General features: G+C 37.1%; 1 protein-coding gene across 2 annotated transcripts in view; it reads left to right on the forward strand.

Moving 5' to 3' along the window:
- Positions 1-403: 403 nt before the first annotated feature.
- The window catches only part of RDX (radixin), a 101,137-nt gene continuing 82,738 nt past the window's right edge, over positions 404-18,802 (forward strand). For both annotated transcript variants that reach the window (XM_020869987.2, XM_020869988.2), the window contains exons 1-2: positions 404-492; positions 15,628-15,701. In XM_020869987.2, coding sequence (XP_020725646.2) covers positions 15,690-15,701 — 12 coding nt within the window. In that variant the 5' untranslated portion in view covers positions 404-492; positions 15,628-15,689. The remainder of the gene's footprint in view (positions 493-15,627; positions 15,702-18,802) is intronic.

The raw sequence follows: 18,802 nt of genomic DNA on the forward strand, positions 1-18,802 counted from the left end.
CCCCCGCACGGAAGGAGTCGCCCACCCTCGTGCTCGGCCCAGTTCCCTCGGAACTGCGGAGTCGCGGCCGGGTCCTCGCGCGTCCCCGCCCCGGACGGAGACCCTCCCTCCCCCGGGCGACGCCCCGGCCGGCGAGTGGCCGCGAGCCCGAGGGGCTGGGCGGGGCTGGGCCGGGGCGGGGCGCGGGCGGCCCGGCGGCGGCCGCCGCAGCGGCCTTTGCGCTCGGGCCGCGGCGCGAGGCCGGCCGGCCGGCAGGGGGAGGCGGGGGGCGCGGGGCGCGGGGCAGCCCCGCCTCTCCCTCGAGGAGTCGCCGGGCAGCCATATTGCGGAGCTGTCTGCGGTGGCGGCGGTGCCTCTCCTCTCCGGCGTCCCGGCGCTCGCTCCACTGCCGCCTCTCTCTGTCTCTCTCCCTCTGCCGCAGCCGCGACGCCCGCCGCCGCCGCGCAGCGCCCCGGCCACTCTCGCGGCGGGAAGGAGCCGCCCGCTCCTGAGGTAAGCCGCCGGCGCGCTCCCTTCCCCCACTGCCGCTCCCGGGCTCCGCCGCAGCCGCTGAGGTGGCGGCGAGAAGTCCGGCGCCCCGTGCTGCCCGGGGGCCTCGCCGCCAGGCCCGCGGCGCCGCATGTGTTAGCGGTCCGGCCGGCCAGGCCGCTCCCGGGGTCGCGGACGCCGCGAGGCTTGGCCAGCGTCTCGGCCGCGGCCTGAACTCGCCGCCGCGAGCTGCTCCCCCCCGGGCGCGGGTCCGCCCTCAGCGTCGGCCCCGGGCTCGGTCGGGCTCCCGCCGCTCGGGCGCCGCCCCGGGCTCGGCCTGGCTCGTCCCTTTTAGGCAGTTTGAGAATTCAGATTTAAGCTTAGGAAAAATGACATTTTTTTTTTGCTGTGGTAGGGAAGGAATTGTTACCACTTCTCCCCGGTCTCCGATTTGAGAGTAAAGGTGTTGAATTACTAGAGAGCGTGAGTTCCGCCGTGGCGGCAGAGGGAGGTTGCGTGACGGGGCTCGGGGCGCGAGCGGCCCCCGCACCCGCGCGGCGGCCCTGGCGGCTCCGGCCCCGGCCATAGCTTCTGCTGCTGCTCTGAAGTTGCAGGCTCCCCCGGAGCCCCGTAACTTTCTCCGATTTTGTATCTTAGATCCCAGTAGACAAGTTGAGTACATTGCAGTCCCCTCTTCCTTTAAAGGGTTGTAAACGTAATTCTCAGGCTAACTTTGAAAGGGGCGGTCGGGGAAGCACTATATTATTTTAATTTAAATAGAGCACATCACATCCTCTCCAGATGTAGCATGGTTCTTTATTCATACCGTGTATTGAGCGTTTTTTTCTTTTTTTAAAATACCATTAAGGAGTGGATTATTAGCGAGGTTGGCAATGTCTTGAAAGTCAGCTTCTATCAACGATATGTTTTAAAATCTACTTGAGATTTTTGTCGAAATTTTAATGAGTTCTGTGGCAATAGACAAGCATGGTGTAAATGTAGATACCTAACATAGTAAGCATTTGTTTGATAAACGAGCGCTCGAAAATAGGCATTGCAATCTATTGTTTACCGAGCATACATTTTTTTTAGAGCACTAAATACTCTTTTATATGTCGGATGGAGCTCTGAATGAACAATTGCCCCGTTCATTTGCTGGATAAATAATGGCTTAATCCATTTGCCATAACAGCATTATTAGAGTTAAGAAGAGAGACTAATATTCAGGGTTGCATTAAAATTTTTTTCAGTATTACATTATTTTCACGTGTGCATTGTCTTCCAAAGACTAATAATTACTTCAAATGTGGTAAAAACGTAAAACATTTCTTTTGAAGTTAGTGGATTGTAATTCATCTGTAAAATAAATTGCACTTTGTTTCTTTTGCTTAGTTACTTTTTAAAGATACATAATGGTATTAAACAATTTTTTTTTTTTTTTAGTGAGGGATGAATAGATACACATTGAAATTCTTTACAGGCTATTTAAATGAAACAAAATTTGTGGCTTTTAGGAATGTTGAATTCTTGCCCTTGTGGATTATACATCGTTTTGTTCACTACTGTATTTCCAAGCCTGGCAGAGCGTAGGAGAGACTCAGAACTGAAATTAATTTCAGCATGGGGAAAGTATGTTTAGTCTGTCCTTTGTTTTGGACATTTGCATTAACTGGAAATTAAATTGATATCTTTTTTCTGTGGTGGTGAGAAATGACAGATTGCTGTTCTTTCTCTCTTTTGCTAACACTCAGTAGTCTCAGAGAACAAGGTTATTTCTTAGTTTTTTGCTTTCTCTAGTCCCAGAAGCAGAATTGGATTTTATTATTCATTTTTCTCTTTGGCAGGCGGTTGAAATGAAAGTCTTTGTATATTTTATCTTAATTTCAGATCTGAATCTTCTAATATAATCTAATGTAATTTTCTAGTACAGTGGAGTCTGAAATCTTAAGTTAGGATGGGAGTCAAGTTTTTTCATTTATTTTTAACTTAATTCAACTTAACATACATCATTTCAAAATGACAAATTTTAATCAATATTTCCCAAAGACCAAAGCCTAAAAAAGTGTGTCCTGTTAAGACTGTGAGGATAGTTATGTTGGTGAACATACTTGATAAAGAATAGTTAATATAATACTATGCGATTGGTGTAAATCTGGGAAGTCAAGAAAGTCACCCTTTCTTGGATGGCTTGGATGTCCTACAGACCAGTAGCTCTTCTCGGGACCCTGATAACTACCGTTGGCTTACTGGAGTCAGTGGAACTGGATTGGATTGCTGTAAATTCCACTCTTACAAGGTGATTTTAAACCTCATGGTGTCAGAAGCCCTTCAGGGAACTTCCCTAACTTCTGCAGCAAGTATATGCTCATCTGTTGAGTGGTAGGTGGCCAGTCTGACCTCAGAGATTTCCTCAATTTCTAGCCTCTTTCAGAGGAATCCTGCTTTACTGTTTATATTAGTTCTTGGTATGTTTTTCAATCTTCATTTACATTCCATGTATTTTAAACCACTTTACATGATTATAAAATTAATAAATTTTATGACAAAGTTAAAAAAAAACAGAAAGATGTTAAAAGTTCTCCCCAACTTCCCAGAACACCCCCCGGTCTTGTTTTTCAGAGATAATTGCTCTTAGCCATTCCTATTAAATAGAAAATGCCAATATTTATGGAAGGGTAAATATATACTTTATATATATTCCTTATTTGCAATTTTAAAGTCTTTAAAAGTAAGCTTATTTTGTAACAAACAGTGAAAGGATGTTTGTTTATTACCATGTTGAGCATTCAGTACTTAATATTTCTTGGATTTTCATCATTTGAAATTAGAATGGAATTTCCTATAAGAAGTGTTTACGTACCTGTGTAAATTTTTTTCATGATTGAAGGTGAACTCACTTTGTTTTCTTCCTAGGGTGTGGTATATAACTGACACTGGAAAATATCCTTTAAAAAAGGGTTTATGATTTTGGATAGTGAAATGTGCCGATGATAGATACAGGTTTTTACCTGGAAACTGTTTGGAAAGAAATTGTGGTTCATAAGATTCACTTGTTTATTTCTTCTTTCCTTTTAATAGTGAATCCAGTTTATCTTCTTAGTTTTTTTCAGGTTAGTATTTGTATAGGTTTTTTTTTTCTTTAATATTATTCATTTTTGAGTGCATTGGGCCTTAGTTGCAGCACATGGTGTCTTTGTGCTGCATGAGCGATCTTTCCTTGGTGAGCAGGGGCTTCTGATTGAAGCGCATGGGCTCCAGAACGAGTGAGCTCTGTAATTGTGACCTGCGGACATAGTTGCCCTGTGGCATGTGAGATCCTAGTTCCTTCTTCTTTGGAAGGTGGACTCTTAACTGCTGGACTCCCAGGGAAGTCCCTGTATAGGTGTGTTTTTTTGTTTTGTATTTTTGAATAGCCAATATGTATAGAAAATCTTGCACATTCATAAGAGTTTTATTTTTTTTTCCTATTGCAATATCAGTTACCTTTCAGCAGAATTCTGAAGTACATTTTATAGAGGCTAGTTATATGTATCAATAAGGTCATCGGACTTTCTTTTACAATCAGGTGATCTAATATGAACAGAATGGTCTAGAAACATTGTTTCTTTTCTGCTTTTCTGCATAATTTACTTATATTTGAAAATAAACAGTTTTAATTCTAGTAAAGTTGATTTATTGCAAAATGACATTCTCTTTACTGTTAAGAAGAGATCAGCAAGCTACTTTGTAGACCAAATTCAGCCCACTACCTGTTTTTGTAAATAAAATTTTATTTCAGCGCATGCTAGCTCATTGGTTTACCTGTTGTCTGTGCTTGCTATCGTGCTCCCACAGAGAGCGGTTGCAACAGAGGCTTTGTGGGCCGCAACACCTAAAAGGTTTACTTAACCTGGCCCTTTGCAGAAACGTTTGCTGACTCCTGCTTTAAGGTATCATCCATACATTTCGACCTTTATGATCAAATGCCAGATACTCTTTGCACTTGTTAAGTAAGATAATGAGACCATCACACTTTAATGGGAATATACTCGTGCCATTTTATATACCATGAAGTGTATTTAAATGCTCTTTGTGTATATAAACTGTAATTCATATTCAGTGTAACAGTATTGTAAGCACAGTTTTTTGTGATGCAAATTCTTTTTGTTTTGTACTAAAAAAAACTTGTTTCTTTAAATTAGCTAATAACCTTTTTATAACCAGAGTAATTTTTTGTAATCAGAAATCCTGGTAGTACTCAGAATGATGTGGGCATGAGTGTAATAGAGGGACCATTAAAAGGGAGAATGGGGTCTTAAGGAGATCTCAGCCCCGGTTAATTGAATCCAGTCACGCCTTGACTTTTATTGAGAGTGTGGGATGGACTAAACTTTCATTAGCCATCCTTAGCAGTCTTGATATTTAAGTTGTTTCTAGATTCTAGACTGAAGGAAACTATAAAATTCTAGTTTGGTTATTAAGCAAAGTTGGTACTCCAAATCTGTGCATTTTCCGAAGCTTGACTAAAAGTATTCCTTTGGGGTGGGGAAGAATTCTGAAAGTTCCGAAAAGTAAAACTTGAATTTGCTACATGCTGGCAAGTATTTACATAGCATTTACATTGTATTTACAATGATTTACATAGCACTTAACATTGTATTTACAGTTATTTACATAGTATTTACATTGTGTTAGGTATTATAAGTAATGTAGAGATAATTTAAAGTATGTGGGAGGATGGCTATAGGTTATATGCAGGTATAGTTTACATGTATATGTGTGCATGCAAGTCTCTTCAGTTCAGTTCATTCACTCAGTTATGTCCGTCTCTGCGACGCCATGGACTGTAGCCTACCAGGTTCCTCCATCCATGGGATTTTCCAGACAAGAATACTGGAGTGGGTTGTCATTTCCTTCCAGAAGATCTTCCCAACCCAGGGATTGAACCCAGGTCTCCTGCATTGTAGGTAGATGCTTTACTATCTGAGCCACCAGGGAAGTCTATATGACAATTATAGATATTATTAGATGTGTCAAATTAACTGGCCTTTAAATTTGATTGTCAAATGAGATTATTGAAAGAGTCTTAAGTGGGATGATAAAAGCCTGAATTTGGAAGACCTAGTTAGGGGTTTTTATTTTTCCCCCAACATTCATGGTTGCTGTTTCTCGTAGCCTTTTGCTTACTGGTTCACTCATCTGAGAGGAAAATAATTGACCTTGATAATAATCAACAGAAAAGTTCCAGTGAATATTATGTACTTAATTTACTAACAAACATCTGAGGCCCTACTGTGAGCCAGACACCATTCCAGTTTCTCAGAAGGGAGATCGAATATCTCAAAAGTTAGAAACTTAGTTATAGGACTGCCATGTAACCTTACTAACTGCATGACAAAGTACTGTCTAATTTTAAAGATATTTCAGAAACATACAGACTTTATTCTGCTTTGAAAATTAAGTTACTGTAATAGCTGGTGTTTCAAAACATGTGGAGAGGATTCCTCAGGTCAGTTTAAGACGTTTCTTTCCTGTACCTAGGAAACTTACACGAACCTGTCTTTGTTTTTCCATTTTTAAACATTTATTATATGAATTTTTGATGTTTCCTTAAATGTAAAGTGAAGAAATTGGACTGGATTTAGCTTTCTTACCTTTTAACATTTAAAATTAATTTTTGCAAATGGTACTATATTGTTTTTCTGCCCTCCTAGGAAACAATACAGATATAATGTTTTCAAGTTTAAAAAATTCATTTAGAAAAGAATTTAAATTCAGTGTAAAACTTAGCTTTCTGCTTTATGTTTGTTTTAGGTTCTAGACATTTGCTTTGCATTTCCAGTAATGTGTGTATTGCTCAAAATGTGGAATATTTTATTTCCTTGAATGGAAATCACTTCCAAAGCGAGAATCATACCCCTCGACCAAACGAGCCCAGAAATCACTTCCTACATAAGCAAGTACTTAATACCTTATTTAGAACTGCCTGTCTTCCTTACAGAAAATTAGTTTACAAAGGTAATTATATCAATATTAATGTGCACTTATAGCATCTTTAGAAGTAGTTTTTTTGACCTGAAAACAATAGAGGAAAGAGCTTTAACTTCTTGAAATGCTCTGGTAATTGGGATGAGCTTCTCTAGAATGATGTCAGAGGAACGCAGAATAGGATAGCCAAAAGAGCACCGGACTTGGACAAAGAGGACTTCTGACTTTGTTGGCTAGCCTTACTACCTTGGGCAAGTGACTTATTTGAATCTTCATTTGCTTAGTTAGAAGAACAAGGGATTGTGATTCTTACCTTGGTCAGAAGGAGGAAGGGTAGTTATTAGGAAGATTAGATGATGTAGGTAAAGTGGCTGAAGAGTGAACTTTCTGCAAATAATTCCATTTACTACCCTTGTGCTTGCTTTTGGCCTTATTTCTTTTTGGAGCTAAAATTCTTGTCCTCTGCTTCTCTTGAAAAGTCATGGCATTATGTAGGTAAAGTACATTATTACTGCTGTTAGATTCAGTACTTAACAGAGCTAAAAAATTTAATAAACAGTTCTTTGTATATTTGAGGTTTTAATACTGTAGGTCTGTAAACTTGAATAGAGAGAAAACTTACATCTTTACATGTTTTCTTCCATTATGAATGTGGGCAGCAGTAGCAGAGACTGTTTCCAATAGAAATTGTAGATATTTTCATGATGCATTATTGTCGCAGATCTCAGAATGATGTTTAATACCCATCATTACTTAATTATTAGATACACTGGTAGATATTTATTTAAAGATTAATAAAGCACATATATTACTGTATCATAAATTTGTGTTTTATATTTTTGATAGTTATAGTTCAATATAATTGGCTTTTTATGTGATAATGTGTATTTTATGTATCTTAAAGATACTTTTCTAGGAAGGAGTTCATAGACTTTACCAGAGGTCCCTTTTTGGGGGGAAAAAGTGATTAAGAACTTTTTTGGTAAATGCCATTATTGCATTAATTTGACTGCCAGAATTACCTTATTAATACAGTTTGTACTGTGTTATACTGCTTCTCAATCCACCAGTAAGGTGACAGAGGAATCCTTTTGTAATTTCATGGTCTGTGGAGAGACCACATTTATATTCAGAGATGAGGTCTCAAAAGACAGAGAAAAAAAGTATAGTTATGCATCTTAATAAAATTAGGCATCCTCATATAAATTATTGAAGCGTCATTGTAGGCCCAGTATGGACAGACTTAACACCTGTTTTACCACCTGACAGGTGGGGAGAGTCCGCTGTTGTGCCATGGATTAGTAGAGCTCGAGGTGTTGAGTGTGAGGCTGTTTCTTCCATTGTATGGAAGAAAAGAGGTTGTTTAGGGTCACCCTCAGAGTTAAAGGACCAAAGAAGAGACAGTTTTATGTGAATGTTTTGTCTCTGAAATGTGGCACTGTGTTTGAGTACATGTTCATGCATTTTCTGGAAATGAGATGTGTATGTTGGCGGCATCTCTTAATACTGTTTGCCATGACCGCTTCATTGCTTCTGTGGGAGCCTGTGTGGAAAAGAGGTTGGGTGAGACCACTAAGAAATTTAGAAAGAGCAGGGAAGGAAGAGTAAATTTTTTTTCAATAATTATTTATTATGAGGGTAAGGGGAGAAGAGTTTGTTTTTATTATATATCTTTGATATACAGTGGTTTAAGTGATTATATGCTATCATTTTTCTAGAGAAGAAAGGAAGGCATTGAAACACAGTTTTCAAGATGAACCAGTTAGAGGTATAAACCGAGGACATGTATCTAGTTACCTTGGCTTTTCATGTGACATTTTATTAAATTGTTCAGTCTGCTACTAACAGGTGCCATTTTCAAGGGGAAAAAATGTGCTAAAGGAGGACTAGAAATACACTATTGAGGTTGAATAATATTATGATAAATATTTTTTAATGATTCCTAAATTGGCTAAAATCTTAGGATTTAACTACATTTATACACAGCTTCTTCCTAAAAAATTTAAGGTGGAATTCTTATGTATACCATGATAGGAATAAATTGGTATGTAGTCAAATATATTTTAAATATATATTTAAATTCTTATTTGATTTTTAAAATTAGTAACAGTGAAAAATAAGACTCTGGTTAGTATTAAATGCTCAGTTCTCTATATCCAAAATCCTTTGTAAGGATACCTGCTTTTTTAGTTAGTTACAATAGGTGGCTATGTATTCTGCATTTTTACTTATGCTTATGTAAATGTTGACACAGTTTGTCCATCTTTATCATGTAATTTCAGCATTACTTTAATTGTGACTTTGATTTTAATCATTGGCTGTTATAATATCGTTGTACTGCTGAGAATATCTTAGTACAGTTTTCTTTGTTTCGTATATTTATTTATCTAGAGTGTACTCCAAAGTAGATTTCCTGTTCAGAGAAGCTTTGTTGCTTTTGTTATATATTGACAACTTATTTTCCAGAAATATGGAGTCAGTTTATGATGCTACTTGATTTTCAAGAGAGAACACTGGTCTGAAAATATTATTTTATAAACTTCTTTTAGAAGTCAACTATATCCTTATTTGCAGAGGCTTTTTGTTAGGCTAGTCACTTTCCACAGTTCATACAGATCAGTTAGGCTTGTTGGAGATTTTAAAAGCTTACTTAGCATGTGTGTAAACCTGGTTTTGTATATGTTAGCCTGTGATATATTTGTTCTTTTATGTCACCAGAGTGTTCATACTAAACCTAAAACTTCAATAGGGTTATTTTGCTTGAAAAGTCCTTTTCTAAAGAGTGTAATTTGAAGTAACTCTACTATGACAAACTTGGATAAATTATTTCTTTAGGGAAAAGGAAGCTTAATTATTTACCTTTAACTTTTTTATTAAATACAAAAATTACATTTTTTATTTACCTTTAATTACAGTATTTGATTAATACATAACTTTAAGAAATTCTGCAGAACCTTATGTACGTGGTGTTTATTTACCTGCCTGGCTGACCCTGTGTTTGATGAATACTCTTGCTGTAATTTGAGTGCTTTAACTTAGTTTATAGTCTGGCATGCAAGTAATCTCACTTCTCCCCTTTGTTCTTCTTTACCAGTGAGACCTGGCACAGGCAGGGCTCAGCAGCCATATGGTTTAGGAAACAACAATGATCAGGACAGGAGCAAGATCTCTTGAGTATCTGCTAACTTCTCTAGGGTGTGGCCATGGGGTCTGATATGGTAATAGAGTGCTAAATCAAGAGGGTAAAAATTGATCTGTTGTTCATTTTCTAAATACTGTCTGACTCTTTGGGACCCAATGAATTGTACTGTCTCCCAGAGTTTGCTCAAACTCATATCCATTCATTCGGTGATGCCATCTGACCATCTCATCCTTTGTTGTCGCCTTATCCTCCTGCCCTCAGTCTTTCCCAGCATCAGGGTCTTTTCCAGTGAGTGGGCTCTTTGTATCAGCTGGCCAGAGTTTAGGAGTGCTTCAGCATCAGTCTCTTCCAATGTATATTCAGGATTGATTTCCTTTAGGATTGACTGGTTTGATCTCCTTGCAGTCCAAGGGATGCTCAGGAGTATTTTCCAGCACCATAATTCAAAAGCATTAATTCTTTGGCACTCAGCCTTTTTTATGGTCCACCTCTCACATCCGTACATGACTACTGGAAAAACCATAGCTTTGACTATATGGACTTTTGTCAGCAAAGTGATGTCTCTGCTTTTTTTTTTGGTATAGATTATTTTATTTATTATTGTAATTAGATCTACACAATCAAAGTTGTCTTTTCACCGTCTGTGTTTTGTTAACATGAAATTGTAGTTATAAGCAAGAATTGGTTGCCTAGGGAACAATAATTGTATATTCAGTTTAACAGAAATAAATATTTGTCATAAAATGCAAGATTGTTACATAGCCTTGCACCATGCAATTACTTTATATAAAAAATTTCAAAAGTGAAAATGGATGTTTCTGCTTTTTATTATGCTATCTAGGTTTTTCATGGGGCTTCCCTTGTAGCTCAGCTGGTAAAGAATCCTCCTGCAGTGTGGGAGATCTGGGTTCCATCCCTGATTTGGGAAGATTCCCTGGAGAAGGGAATGGCTACCCACCCCAGTATTCTGGCCTGAAGGATTCCATGGACTGTATAGTCCATGGGGTTGCAAAGAGTCAGACACGACTGAGTGAGTTTCACTAGGTTTGTCATAGCTTTTCTTCCAAGGAGCAAACGTCTTTTAATTTCATGGCTGCAGTCACCATCCACAGTGATTTTGGAGCCCAGGAAAATAAAATCTGTCACTATTTCCATGTTTTCCCATCCTATTTGCCATGAAGTGATGGGACCAGATGCCCGTGATCTTAGTTTTTTGAATGTTGAATTTTAAGCCGGCTTTTTCACTCTCCTCTTTTACTCTCATCAGGAATTCCTTGAGTTCCTCTTCACTTCCTGTCATTAGAGTGATATCATCGCATATCTGAAGTTGCTGATATTTTTTCCAGCAGTCTTGATTCCAGCTTGTGAGTCATCCAGCCCAGTATGTTGCATGATGTACTCTGCATAGAAGTTAAATAAGCAGGGTGACAGTATACAGCCTTGACTTGCTCCTTTCCCAGTTTTGAACCAGTCCATTGTTGCATTTCTGGTTCTAACTGTTGCTACGTGTCCTGAATATAAGTTTCTCAGGAGGCAGGTAAGGTGGTCTAGTATTCCCATCTCTTTAACAATTTTCCACAGTTAGTTGTGATCCATACAGTCAGAGGCTTTAGTGTAGTCAGTGAAGCAGAAGTAGATGTTTTTCTGGAATTCCCTTGCTTTTTCTATGATTCAACAGATGTTGGCAATTCGATCTCTGTTTTCTCTGCCTTTTCTCTGGTTCCTCTGCCTTTTCTAAATCCAGCTTATACATCTGAAAGTTCTTGGTTCATGGACTGTTGAAGCCTAGCTTGATGGATTTTGAGCGTTACCTTGCTAGCATGTGAAATAGGCTCAGTTGTATGGTAGTTTGAAATTCTTTGGGATTGGAATGAAAATTGACTTTTTCCAGTCCTGTGGTCACTGCTGAGTTTTCCAAATTGGCTGGCATGTTGAGTGCAGCACTTTAACAGCATCATCTTTTAGGATTTGAAATAGCTCAACTGGAATTGCATCACCTCCACTAGCTTTGTTATTCATGTTGCTTTCTAAGGCCCACTTCACGCTCCAGGATATCTGGCTCTAGCTAAGTGGCCACTCCACTGTGGTTATCTGGGTCATTAAGATCTTTTTTTGTATAGTTTTTTGTATTCTTTCCATGTCATCTTAATCTCTTCTGCATCTGTTGTTAGGTCCATGCCGTTTCTGTCCTTTATTGTGCCCATCTTTGCATGAAATGTTCTCTTAGTATCTCTTAATTTTCTTGAAGAGAAGATTGATCTAGGGCAATTAAAATTTCTGGTACTGTACTCTGGTAGGAGCAAACCTGAAATAATCTCTGTAAGGTTACATAGACAGCTCAGGGCTTACAGAAATGCCACACTGAGGAGTGGGTTAGGGACGTGAGCTTTCTGACCAAAATTATAAACTCCATAAAGAAACAAGTCATGATGAACTGGAAACAAAATTTTATAGGGATATAAAATAAACATTGTAGAGATAAAAGGATTCCAAGCAAATTATAAAATAGTATAGCATTAAAATTTTTTTAAGAGACTAAAAGTGAATTTTTAGAAGTTTATATAATTACTTAAAATTTAATATAGTGGACAGGTAAAACATTAAGAACACATGCAGGGAATTAGTGGCTGGAGGAGTGTTACACAGAAAGGTAAAGAGATGAAAAATATGAGTATGTAGGCATGGATTAGAAAACAATACAGTCATTATGTATCTAATTAAAGAATTGCTGACTAGGAGAGACAGTGGCTAATAATTTTCCACAGTTTGAGAAAAGCATGAGTCTTCAGAATAAGAAAGCTTACCAAATCCTCAGCAAGAGAAATAGAAGCAAATCTGAAGAATGTGCTCACACACACAGTTTTAAAGAAAAGCAGAGAGAAAAAGCATACCTGGAATAGATTAAATTGACAGCAGACTTTTTGTCAGTAATAGAGGCCATGAGAAAACTAGTATTTTCCAAATACAGAGAGAATAACAGTTGATTTAGTTATATGCTATTGAATTATTACTGAATGAAAAAAGGAAGTATTTATTACAAAGATACAATAGTTCTAAACCTTTACTCACCTAATAACATAGCATTACTTGTTTGCTAGGTCGCTCAGTTGTGTCTGACTCTTTGCGACCCCATGGACTATAGCCCACCAGGCTCCTCTGTCCATGGGATTCTCCAGGCAAGAATGCTGGAGTGGGTTGCCATTCCCTTCTCCAGGGGCTCTTCACAACCCAGGGATCAAACCCAGGTCTCCTGCATTGCAGATGGATTCATTACATTCTGAGCCACCAGGGAAGCCCAATAACATAGCCTAAAACCATAAAAAAAATAATTAAAAAACTGGCATTTCATAAGAAGAAATTAACATCCACTATCAGTTGAGAAAAGGCAATACATTTTTTCTCAATTTGATCAGCTTAAACTGAAGGGACTTCCTAGGTGGCGCTAGTGGTAAAGAACCTGCCTGCCAATGCAGGAGACTTGAGATGCAGGTTGGATTCCTGGAGAATCCCATGGACAGCTGGCGTGCTGCAGTCCACAGGGTGGCACACAGTCGGAGACGACTGGAGTGACTTAGCATACAGGCTAAACTGAAAGGAGAGAGACTGGAAACAGAACATTAAATACTTGATCGGGCTTGATCTAACTCATCAAATGCAAACATACATTATTGTCATTTATATATTAAATATATATTTCATTATATATTTCATTATATTTCATTTATATAACAATCAAAAAAGAAACTAAGCTGACCAAGCACTAGACGTAACGGAAATGAGTGCTTTGACTGTAGTGTATAATAAACGTAGAAGTAAATAATAAAAAAGACAGCACTCTGCCCCCAGGTCCCTAACCATTTTATTTGAAAATTTAAAACCTAGTATGAGTAGAAATTGTAATTGGACACTGAAGCACTTAAACAATAATGAAAGTGGTACAGAAAAATAGTAGAGTTTTAAATATAAGATATCAAACCCAGGTCTCTTGCATCTAAGGCAGATTCTTTACTGCCTGAGCCAGGGAAGCCCATATATAGTCTTAGGTTTTTGATTTAAGGGCGTACATATAATAATTTTTTGTTTTATTATTATATAATTTGTGACTGAGGTTTATCTTTTTATCCTAGAATCAGTGTTCCTTTCTTCATCTAACAAATTTTTTTTTCTTTTTTAATGAACTTTTTCATCGGTTTTTTTTTTTTTTTTTTAAGAAAATCATTGTTTTTTAGTTTTTTCAATTTTCTGGCATGACTCACTTTTGAATTACTTTTCAGGATTGAGCAAGTAAAAGGTGCATTGTTGGAGGGAGAGAAGAATAAAAAGATAAAGGCATAATCAATAGAAAGCAAGGATTACGTTTTTTTCTATTTGCAGATGACATGATTATGTAAATAACCTGGAATTTACAAAACAGCTATCAGAACTAATAACAGAATTTAGCAAGATTGTTGGACATAAGGTTTTATGTTTTTTAAAATCAGTTTTATATACAAGCAGCAAAATTCAAAAAATGTAAAAATTCCATTTGTAACAGCATCAAAAATATAAAATATTTAGCAATAAGTTTTCAGAAACTGTTTAGAATCTCTACACTGAAAACCTTTAAGAAATTAAAAAGCCCAAGTTAGCTAAGCAAGATTAGAGATACAGATTTAGAAGTTACTAGGTTATAAATGCTGTAAAAAGTTGGTTGTGAGGCTGTTTTAAGACCTGAGATGATCTGATAGTAGAGATTAAAAAGAGGATTCAGAAGTGGAAGCTAGGACCGAAGTACAGTAAAGTTATTTAATTAGGTGATCGTAGATAACAGAGTATCTATCATTTCCTAGTTAAGAGTTAAGCAGTAAGAGAGAGATGAGATACTTCATGCTGCTCACTGAATTTCGTATCCCATTGTATTAGATGAGAAATTTCTCATGATGAAGTTCCCTCTGTAGGGAGGTTTATTAACATGTGATCAGCTAAAATTTAGAGAAATGACTTTATTTTGATCCTTTGTTTTTATTTTAATATGAAGAATTTTCATTTTTATTAAAGTAGTATCTTAAAAGGGAGTTGATAATACATTTTATAAATTCAAAATTAATCGTATGTTTATCAGTAGTTCATAGTGTCATGAACAAAAGTTCTTGACATATACTACTTGTATATAGTGATTTTCAGGTAATTATATACTTCTTACAATAGGTTTTCAAATTGGAATGATAATTATTTTTTTTCCTGGACAGTTAAATGTTTAAGAATGTTAGATCTTTTGGTAGTTTTATAGGGGGAAAACCCAATTTTGTTAGATGTTTGTAAAGAAATTTACCCTAAAATAGCAAGTTTTCCCTGGATTAAGATTTAGTTCTGTTGTCTTAGTGGGTGAAGGTATAATTAACGTTGGTTTTAAGGATAGTTCTGTACTTCAGGGAAGGGCATTCTCTTGCTGGTGAGTAGCATGCCGGTTGCTAGTGTACAGAGTAAGGCTGTTTATATCCACCTTAGGTGAAAAAGTTACTGTTAACATATGTGTCTCTACTTGGACTTTTAAACTTTCAAGCAGGAAAAATAATTTTCTTTAAAAATTTATCTTTGTGTAGTTTACATTAATCAGTATTTCCTTTTTTGTCTTTGTCAGTGTAGAGGAAGGGTTGAAAAGTGTTCTGGAGTTGATTTCTTTAGACTCTGAATCAGTTCTCTGCTATCCCTCTCTCTACCAGTCTGGGCACTGGGGAGAACTTGACTCGGAAAGAGAATTTGGGCTCTTAGTAATCTTTCCTTTCACTATGTGTTATCTGTAATTAAATTTATAGTTGATAATCAGGATGCTTTTATATTTTTATATAGTATGTTGTTTGAGATGTGTGCTATTTTAAATCACCAGTGTAAGTATTTTTAAAGCATGAGAAATAATAGAAGACATTGAAAATCAGAATAAAATGAGAACTCTGTGTTGTTAACATTTTAAAATGTGAGTTTAAAATTTTATTTAATCTGTACTACTTATATTGTTAAAAACATTATTATATTAAAAAATAGATCAATTATGCTTTTCTTTTCTTTAACAGACATAAAAGAGAATTCATAAAACGGAAGAATTTTCGAAGAGGGTGATAAAAAGAGAAGAAAAATGCCGAAACCAGTAGGTGTATTTTATTACTTTGACACTGCTCACTTAATAAAGTATCAATGGCATCAGTTCCTTTTGGAACAAGGCAGACTATCATGGTAGAGTTTTGTTGGGGGAAAAGGCGCTGATATTACTGTTTGTTTTAAATTTACGTGGCTAAGTAACATGTTATATGGGCCAGTGATAGAGGTTTAAGTATCTTGTATGTATTAAGATTACTGTAGGTTGTGGGGTCAGACTTAGTTCTTATCCTCACCCTGCCACTTAATCTGACTGATCTTTGTTAGATTCAGTCCCTCCTGGTCTTCATTTCCTCACATGTAAAATGGAGATGTAATTAGTACGTGAGAGTCTGGTGAGGATTAGAAGATCCTAGTACATACACATTCAGTGCTCAGTAGAAAGTTACTTACTGTTAAACAGGAGAACATGATGAGACGTCAGAAGGATTCGTGCAGAATTAATCTTCTCATAATTCTAGCTTTGATACTAGTGATAACAGTGCTGATGTTATATATAGTTATGAAAATGAAAAGTGTTAGTCACTCAGTCGTGTCTGACTCTACGACTCCGAGGACTGTAGCCCGCCAGGCTTCCCTGTCCATGGGATTCTCCAGGCAAGAAACTAGAGTGGGAGCTATTTCCTTCTCCAGAGGATCTTCTAGACCCAGGGATCAAACCCAGGTCTCTTGCATCACAGGCACATTCTTTACTGCCTGAGCCAGGGAAGCCCATATATAGTCTTAGGTTTTTGATTTAAGGGCGTACATATAATAATTTTTTGTTTTATTATTATATAATTTGTGACTGAGGTTTATCTTTTTATCCTAGGATCAGTGTTCCTTTCTTCATCTAACAAAAAAAATTTTTCTTTTTTTTAATGAACTTTTTGGCCAGTTTTTTTTTTTTTGTTGTTGTTGTTGTTGTTGTTTTTTTTTTTTTTTGAAGAAAATCATTGTTTTTTAGTTTTTTGAATTTTCTGGCATGAATGTCACTTTTGAATTACTTTTCAGGATTGAGCAGGTGAAAGGTGCATTGTTGGAGGGTGAGAAGAATAAAAAGATAAAAGGCATAATCAATAGAAAGCAAGGATTACATTTTTTTCTATTTGCAGATGACATGATTATGTAAATAACCTGGAATTTACAAACAGCTATTGGAACTGATAACAGAATTTAGCAAGATTGTTGGACATAAGGTTTTATGTTTTTTAAAAATCAGTTTTATATACAAGCAGCAAAATTCAAAAAATGTAAAAAATTCCATTTGTAACAGCATCAAAAACATAAAATATTTAGGAATAAGTTTTCAGAAACTGTTTAAAAATATCTACACTGAAAACCTTACAGCATTGAAACATGTATATTATCTAGGGTGAAACAGATCACCAGCCCAGGTTGGGTGCATGAGACAAGTGCTCGGGCCTGATGCACTGGGAAAACCCAGAGGGATCGGGTGGAGAGGGAGGTGGGAGGGGGGACTGGGATGGGGAATACATGTAAATCCATGGCTAATTCATTTCAATGTATGACAAAAACTACTGTAATGATGTAAAGTAATTAGCCTCCAACTAATAAAAATAAATGGAAAAAAAAGAAATTAAAAAGAACAAAGAATATAGAAAAATATACATTGGTCATAGATATTTCTAGAGAATACTATTAGACCAGTTCTCCCCAAATGTATTGGTAGGTTGAATGTAGTTCCAATCAGTTGAATCCCAGCAGTTGCATCCCTTTGGATAAAATTGACTAGCTGATTATAAAATGTTTATGGAACTACCAAAACTTTATGTGGAATATTTAAAGTGATTTGGAAGAAAAACAAGGGTGGAACAGTTAACACTTCTGGATTTCAACATTTATTTTCAAGAGACAAAAATAAGACAGGGTGGTATTGAGAAATTAGATAATAGGTTCAGTGGAACAAAAATGTATCTACACATACATTCTTACTAAATATTTTTAACAAGATGTCACACAGTTCAATGGGGAAATTAAATTCTTTTCAAGAACTGATGCTGTAGCAAAGAGTTATCCATACAGAAGAATATGAATGTTGACCCCTTATATCACAGTTTACACACATCTAATTCTAAATGGATCATAAGCATAAATTAAAAGCCCCAAACTATAAAACTTTTAGAAGAAAACAGAAAACATTTCTACAGTTGTGAGGTAGGCAACGATTCTTTGATAATACGCAAAAAGTTTGAAGCATTTAAAAAGATCAAAATTAAAAACTGCTATTTGGAAAACAGCAGAAAGAGGTGAAAAGGCAAGGCAGAATGGGAGAAAATAACTGTAGTGTAGTGTTCTTTTAGAACTCTAATAAGACAACCCAGTTTTTTAAAAGTGGGCCAAAACTTTGAGCAGATACTTCACAAAAGAGGATATATTAATAGCCAATAAACACTTGAAAAGATCCTCAGGGAAAAATAAAACTACAGTGAGAAACCACTTTATCCTTACTAGAGGGGCTAAAATTAGACTGTAAAGACCATGTCTGTAAGGATGTGCATCAACTGGAACTCTTATTTCTGATAGGGATGTGAAATTCACAGCTACTTTGGAAAACTGTCTGAATGAGTACAGGAGGATCAAGACCATCCACAAGGAAAAGAAATGCAGAAAGGCAAAATGGTTGTCTGATGGGGCCTTAACAAATAGCTGTGAATAGAAGAGAAGCGAAAGGCAAAGGAGAAAAGGAAAGATATTCCCATTTGAAAGCAGAGTTCCAAAGAATAGCAAGAAGAGATAAGAAAGCCTTCCTCAGTGATCAATGCAAAGAAATAGAGGAAAACAATAGAATGGGAAAGACTAGAGAGCTCTTCAAGACAATTAGAGATACCAAGGGAACATTCCATGCAAAAATGGGCTCAATAAAGGACAGAAATGGTATGGACCTAACAGAAGCAGAAGATACTAAGAGGAGGCGGCAAGAATATACAGAAGAACTATACAAAAAAGATATTCATGACCCAGATAGATAATCATAATGGTGTGATCACTCTCCTAGAGCCAGACATCCTGGAATGTGAAGTCAAGTGGGCCTTAGGAAGCATCACTACAAATAAAGCTAGTGGAGCTGATGGAATTCTAATTGAGCTATTT

This window comes from Odocoileus virginianus, chromosome 10 (assembly GCF_023699985.2).
Source record: "Odocoileus virginianus isolate 20LAN1187 ecotype Illinois chromosome 10, Ovbor_1.2, whole genome shotgun sequence".
Classification (NCBI taxonomy): domain Eukaryota; kingdom Metazoa; phylum Chordata; class Mammalia; order Artiodactyla; family Cervidae; genus Odocoileus; species Odocoileus virginianus.